The sequence below is a fragment of the Dermacentor albipictus genome, unplaced genomic scaffold, assembly GCF_038994185.2.
Source record: "Dermacentor albipictus isolate Rhodes 1998 colony unplaced genomic scaffold, USDA_Dalb.pri_finalv2 scaffold_12, whole genome shotgun sequence".
Taxonomy (NCBI): Eukaryota; Metazoa; Arthropoda; class Arachnida; order Ixodida; family Ixodidae; genus Dermacentor; species Dermacentor albipictus.
In genome coordinates, this window is record NW_027225566.1 from 12,591,322 (window position 1) to 12,598,914 (window position 7,593).

The following is a 7,593-nucleotide window of genomic DNA, read 5'->3' on the forward strand; positions in this document are numbered from 1 at the left end:
AAGGAGCTCAAACGCCAGGAACTAGTAACTCGAAAATTCTGTCTTCTGAACGGCACCCACGCATTTTGTCTTGAGTGCAAGTAGAAGGAATTCTGCGAGCGTCCAGCATGCTCTGGTTGAGAGCCTGTGTTCTAGCCACCTGTGTGTATTCGTAGCGTACTATCGCGTCAGTTGTAGCCAAGTTCGCGAAACGCGCTGTTGCCCGCGCATTCGTGCTATTAAAGTGCAAGAAATAAGTATTGGGAAGAGGGGAATGCTTGGAATTAGAATGTGTTTGTGGTATGTACGGTATTGCTTGGGATGAGTCTGGTATTTTCTACGCCGTGTGTGTAAATGCGAACTGCTTTTGTTTGTAATGTCGCCCACCCACCACTTTCGCGCGCTTCACCTCTACAGGCATTATTCTTGCATGTTAATTCCAAAACAACGCTTGTAATTTTTTCAGCTCATGTCGTCTGGTGGAGCTTGCTGCGGAAACAACTGCTGCTTACCTGGTGCCACAACGCTGGACGAATGCACAAAAAGCCCGCGACGAGCATTTACAACGAATAAAATAAATTTTAATTTTTCCACATTTCACAAGGTGTCTTGCGTCTTTATGAAATTGCACGTGGCACATATTCAATGGAGGCTGTGAAGATCGTTCGCAATCAATTTTACTTAAAATAATTTGCAAATAAATTTTTAATAAATAAAAATAAATATGTAAATAAATATTTGCTGCAAAAGCAAAAAAAAAAGAAACGGAGCCGGCGTGACGCGCACCTGCTAGAATTCAAAACGCGCGCGCACAAAACCGAAACCGGAAGTGTGCTTCAGGTTTTAACATCCACGGCTTGGTACACTGCAGTCAATTCGGCCGCTGGGCTCTATGGGAGTGTCCGCTCTTGTTTTATTCCTTTCTCTATGGTGTTAAGGTTAAGCCCAATATGCTTCGCATCCTGGTCTTAACCTTAGCTAAGCCACAGCCATTTTTTTTCTTTCTTTGAGCCGGCGTATTTTTCTTATGTATTGTTGTGCCGAGTGAAGTGGAGCAGCCGGCATCAGCTATAATGAGGGCGTCCCGTACACAGACGAAAACTAAGAGCGTGTCCGAAGCTTGGATTGCACCATTATTGTAGCCCACCCATTTCTCGCACCAGTGCGGGCGAGCTCAGCGCCATTACGCTTCATTTCCTCAGTGCTGACGTTGAGAACGGTGACCTTGAGACATCTTCAGCTAGGTGTATTACGGGGCGCGACACAGTCTTTTATGCTCAAATGTGAGAGCATCTCGTCGACGGGTCCATCTCTCTGTCTTTCAGGTGACGGCCACTTTGTGCACAGAATCCCTCATGGCTGTCGTGGGCAGGCGCCGCCTCCTTACCATCTCTTCGCTGGTGTGCGTGCTGGCAATGTTCGCCGTCGGGGCCTTCCACAATGCCGAAACCACAGGAGAGTCGCTTAGCCAACGACTACCCAATGTGTTCCTTGGAGTATTTATTATAGGTGCGGTTAGTTGTCCAATTATTTCGCAATCTTAATAATAGAAATAAGCTTGTAGTTCTTTATCCGGAGTTTAGGGCTTTTTTTCTCAAAGATATAACGAGAAGTTTTTTTTCTGTAGAGATGCTAGAACACAATAGAACAATTCAATACCACTCTGGTCCATCAAAACGCTCGTTCGGTGTACAGTATTATTGTATACTTTCAATAGGGGTGGCAGAAGACGGCAGCTCGAAGAGGAGGGCTCAGGACGAGCGCTGTTTAACAATTGAGGTTTATTACAGACAACCCAAAGAAAGCAACACATCACCCGTGCGTGCATGTCATCATGTGACATGGGATGTTCAGACAACTGGGTCTCCATCTACTAAACGGATAGAAAATGCCGATGCACAATCATGCTGCCTTTGTCTATAGAAGGCTTCTATAAGTCCATGTGCTCTTTTTGTCTTTGTGCTTGGTGAGGAATTTGCTTCTATTCTAGAAAGCCTTGCAACAATATGCGTTACCATTCACGAGGTACAAAGTTACCACGGACATTGTATTACATAAGAAAAGGAATATGTACATTAAACGTTTATTTTAGCCTTTTCACACTTCGATTCAGCGCGAGATTGATCATTGTTACCTCTGCATCTAGCAACAGAGAGGAATGTGAATACCTGCTCTGGTGGCGTAGTGGCTAAAATTGGCGTTGCGCTCTAAGGCCTGGGGCGCGGGATGGAATCCCGGCCACGTCGGCAGCGTTTCCATGGGGGCGAAATGCAAAAAAAAAAGCCCATGTATCGAGCACAGTGTACCGGTTAAAGAACCCGAGGTGATCGAAGTTATTCCGAAGTCCCACACTATTGCGTGCCTCATATTCACATGATAGCTTTGGCGCGTTAAAGACAAGCATATACATATATTTCTATAAATGTTGTTTCTGTACCTAGATAAGATGCAATTTTGGAGCATCAACTAAAGCAAAACTAACTGGAAGTAGCTTTTTTTCATCCCGTCTTGGCCCCTATGAGCTAGAAGAGTGCCAGAAGACTGAACAAACACGCGAAAAATGTTATGGGCAAGCCTTGTTCGCCGCTGCGATTTGCGCTTTAGTGCTATTCGTTACTCATCTACCATTCAGTGATATTGATAATTTTTGTAGATTCTTTCATTCAGGTTCCTAAGGAAGCGATTTCAATACGCCTAAGACAATCAGTGCAGGTTACGTCATAATAATTAAAAGAACATTATTAAGAAAATTTGAAAAAGGAAAGCAGGCGGAGCCTATGTGCCCTCTGGAGTCATTTGTTTTGTTAAAATGAAGATGTTTCCACTGGACCCACCTCTCTCACTTCTTCTGCATGAGCTTCAACTTCACTCTGGAATTCAATGAATTCCCTGACTCGGTTACACTAGAATTCTCTTATAGTTCGTGCACACTCTTTCTTTAAGCCCGCCGTTAAACACGCAATATGTGGTACGTATTGGCATAATTCGACCAGTTGATATTGTCACGAGTGCTTCAATCAATATATCATAAGGTATCATTCAAATGCTTCTACTGCATCTCTTTCTATTCCAACAAGAAGGAGCTTCGGACGCAAAAAGGACATGGGCTAGGAATAGACACGAATAAGTGCACACTCGACAAGGCCGCAGCCAGACATGAACAATCGCCGGCAGGAATGTCCGGGCCTCGAAGTAATACTCCGGAGACACAAGCCTGCACATGTGCACTCACTTAGCAATTACATATGCCCGCCAACGCGCATTGGTGCCCAGGCTGTTATCGGCTCCCTCTGTGAGTTCGTGAGAGATGCGTGCCTTCAAGGCAGCTATGAATATTTTTTTTGCCACCTAGGCCTGCGTGCCAGCGCTCATAAAAAGATTTTCACTCACATGCCAGTGATTTCATTCTTGGACACTGCACTACATATAAGATCTACATGCCCGTGATAATCAATAAACGTCTTGAAAACAGATTGACAACAAATTATCGCATCGGACTATTCCGAAAACGAAACTCATTCGAGTAAAGCAACAATGAACGTACCCTAGTACGTCTGCCCTCAAATATTCTCATAAAGGAAGCCCCTGCCACTTCGCGTGCCACGGCAACCCTACTTGTGATTTCCACGTGCAAACTGTGCAATAATAGAGAAGTTGTTAGAATGGGGCTGGCTCACACTGAGGCACCACTACGTTTGATCTTCTGTGCAAGTGCCAGCTAAACTGACACGACATTGCGCTCCCCTACATTAGATGGCGCCCAACATAGGACACGAGGGATTATGCATCTGCTGCCCCATCGTATTGGAGCCATTATCGCAGTCAAAACTATCCGACAAGCACACGCTTGGAAAAGACACACACAGACACACACCCATATATATATATATATATATATATATATATATATATATATATATATATATATATATATATATATACTAGTCATGGGAGCGACTGTAGTAGGCATTGCTGACTTTATATGGTCCATAACGGTACACAAGAAAATGTCCAGAAAACGAAGAAAACACATCGCAACACCACATTCCATAGATATGAACGTTTCCTGTGGAAGGCCGCCGTTGTGAAGCTTTCCCCGATGCAAGCTGCTGCTTTGGCGGTTCATGCTGCTGCCGCCGCCGCCGCCGCCTGATAGCACAACACAGCGCGAAAATGCGCTTATAGTCTTGCACAGCATATTGCTGTAATGTGTCCTTGCCATTCAGAAAGCAATGATGCAACGCTTAACTGTTGTGGCTCAATAGCGAGCACAACAGCTGTACTGCGAGCCAGAAGGACATCTATCTGTCAATATATTCCAGACTTGCCACACTACGTGTATTTATTGCTATCGGAATCCCATTATGATACCAAAATGTCACTCTTATTGTTGTGACACTACAGTTGTTGCACAATAGCTGCGGTGATCTATTATCGTCGCTGCGTCTGGTTGAATGAGCTAATCCTACCGGCTCCATCAAACTATAATAGCGAATTGATGTGACTGTTCACAGCTACAAGTACCAGGTGTACACAAATCCGTCCGCTTCGCCTGATTCATTTTTTTCTGCCGGATGTCTGCAGTATGCGACTCCCCTATTATGAATTTATTACTTATTTCACTCTCAGGTACTTCACTCTCTGCCATCTTCTCCTTTTGGGCAAGTTTTTGCTAATATAAGGACCGAAGATATTGCTGAGAAAACCACGCATTCAAGAAATCGCAGGCGCGGACTCCGACATTTACATCTACCATTTTGCGGAACACATATGCTGCTCAACCCTGCGCTACTTGACGCAGATAGCCGCGATATTAAAACGACACCTATTTTGGCCAAATTTTTGTATTTACTCGTTGACTGACTTCGCCTGAGCACAATTTATTGGGGCGGCTCAGGAGCGTCGCAGAGAATGGCATCCGCTGCAAATCTGGCTGCTTGTGTTCAGTTACAGTACTCGCAGTTCCAGCACATAAGCCTTTTTTGCGCTCCCAGTCACCTCTGCAGGGGCGCCGCGTGTCGTGCAGCGAAACACCATAAACACCGATGCACCCTGGAGGGCCTCCCGTCGGAGATCCTTGGGAAATATGCGCAGTTTGCTCTTGTGGAATTGCGAGATGATGGATGGCAACACAGAATACACGCTGGTTTATTCATTCAGATAACAACGAACACAAAATGCACTATAGCAGAGTGTGGCAGCTGCGGTGCGGTGATCCATATGACACGCGCAGCAAATCTTTTTTGAGTGGTGCGTACGGCGTGCTGCTGCTTTCCGCTGGCGCGAAGCCTGCCTATAGCAGCTGCTGCTGGTATTAGGGCTGCGCGCAGGCATGGAAGCTGTACCAACCTCGACGAAGCGTTGACGAAGCGAAGGCTCCAGCAAAGCTTTGCGTGCAGTTCTGGCCATAGTGTATTTCTCCACTTTCCTTTACTAATCAATCTCATTTATTTATTATTCAATATGTACTGCAGACTACAGGTCCAATCAAGGTAACCAGCACAACAGAACAGACCATACAATGTAAGCGAGAAAACAATGAACAGTAATTTATGTAAATCTTCGCTGTAGGCATTTCCAGTCACGTATTGTAAGCGGGAAAAGAGAAAACCTAACTCTGTGTGTTCGCGCTAAGAGCGCTGTTAGTAGGCACAATATTATGTTGTTGTCACGTGTATCTGGTATTTAAGGGTTACCTAAACGGTGATGGTTTAATTATTGATTCTTTATTAACAAGTACTTTGAGGAGCTACAACCCCAGTCATTTCTTCGTACTACGAGTAGGTATTGTTAATGGTGCTGCATTAGCTTGGCAGAATCTGACATAGAAAATGTTTTAAACATTTACCTCACAGCCGTTCTTTAGATTCCTTGTAACTTTTTATTGTTTATATTGGTATAAGTGTGGGCAGTCACAAAAAGTGGGCGGTCACAAAGAATGTAGAAGAAAGAACAGGCGTCCGTCCTGTCTGCATGTTTGATGCCTGTTTTCTAGCACTGGAGATATGTCAGCATACTGAAAGGGACTAGACCAGACGGGCCTTAACCACTTGGGGCGATCCCTGTTGCAGGGTATTCAGTCGGTCTTGGTCCCGTGGTATGGACACTGGGCGCCGAGCTCGTGCCGTGCCGCGAGAGCGGCGTCTTTCTGGGGCCGCCACGACACTCAATTGGACATCTGCGCTGGTTGTCACGTGATTGTCGCACGCACTGGTCGAGAGCCGCCACTTCTCTGCGCTAGCCTGGTTCTTCGGCGTGACAACACTTGTGGGCACCCTGCTGACCAGCGCCTTTCTGCCTGAAACGCGGGGTCAAACCCTAGAGCAGATTCTCATCGGCCAGTTGTACGAGCCGCACTAGGAGCAGTTGTCAAGGCATTCCCAGTTGGGGAGGAAAATGGGACAAGTCTGCTGGTGCCACGCTAACTAAAACCCAGAAGCTGAATTTCGAACCACGTCTTGAGTATCTCGAAAAACCATGTACACATGTTGAAACAATATGTTTGTTCGATTATAGTACATTCATTTCCGTGTCATTCTTCATATAGTTTGCTCATCTTCAAATTCCTTGATCGCAAGTTGTGCTTTTCTAAGACACAATGCTCGCTTTGTCATATAGGTATTGAAGAAACCACCGTATTCGTTATAATGTCATTGTACATAATTTTAAGCTGATGATTTCATCGTCCCTCAAATTATGCGCAAAGTTACAAGCATGGCCTTATGCAAGTTTGACGTTTCTATCCCCATCTAAACAGAAAGATGTGCTCGCGGAGGAAAATTGGTGAGCCAATTGCACGATTGATGTGCCTTTTTTCAAGCGATATTTTACACACAGCTGTCACTGTGCTGAAATGGCAAGTTTATCTGAAATCCACGTAGAAGGAACAATTCCAAAACACTGAGGTACCATGCTTGAGAAAGCAAAAAATATCGCACTTAAAAAGATAGCGCAACCAACTTGCCACAGAGGGCCGTTACTGTTGAGCAATTAAAATTAACAGTGAATGATAGATCTGCTATAAAACAGCGTCATTAGTTTTGCGCTATTTAAACAGATAGATTACTATCTCACAAACCAGCTGCTCCTTTTTTAGTTGGAATGTAGCCTTAATATAAAGCACATATGATGTTCTAAGAAAACGAATTGTGCCCTTTTATCCCCCAGTTCTCCTCACTTGATGCCTAGTGGTATAGTAGAATAGTTGACACCATGAGAGTCAATGTCGTGCATAATTGTGTGTATGGTGAGGGGGGGGTGTACAATTCTTTGAGCAATTTTTGTTGATGATTTGAATGAGTATTGTGGAATGCTATTTGTTTCGTACACTCACTGTTACCAAGGTTCACTTTCGCTGTGCCAACATGTATAATGGAGTTCGCTGGCGCTCCTGCCTACATATATATTGTGTAGGCATCTGTGTTGACAAAAAAACAGCTAATGGTTTGCCAGGAGCTAAGGTCCATATGAACCATTATATCTTGAGCTTACACCTGTGGAAATTACGGGTGAATGAAAGCCCACCCAGGAGAAATGCCCATAATAATTTCTTTCAATATAATAATGCTGAAGCTTTGAATAGTTTTTCAACTTAGACTTGTTTTAAAAAATGAG

The 7,593-nt window shown here is 44.5% G+C and overlaps 1 protein-coding gene across 1 annotated transcript in view; it reads left to right on the forward strand.

Annotated features, from left to right (window-relative positions):
- LOC139051492 (adipocyte enhancer-binding protein 1-like) overlaps positions 1-6,393 on the forward strand; it is a 297,433-nt gene extending 291,040 nt beyond the window's left edge. The window contains exon 5 of the mRNA XM_070528468.1: positions 6,051-6,393. Within this exon, the coding sequence (XP_070384569.1) occupies positions 6,051-6,281 (231 nt within the window). The 3' untranslated portion in view covers positions 6,282-6,393. The remainder of the gene's footprint in view (positions 1-6,050) is intronic.
- Positions 6,394-7,593: the final 1,200 nt, after the last annotated feature.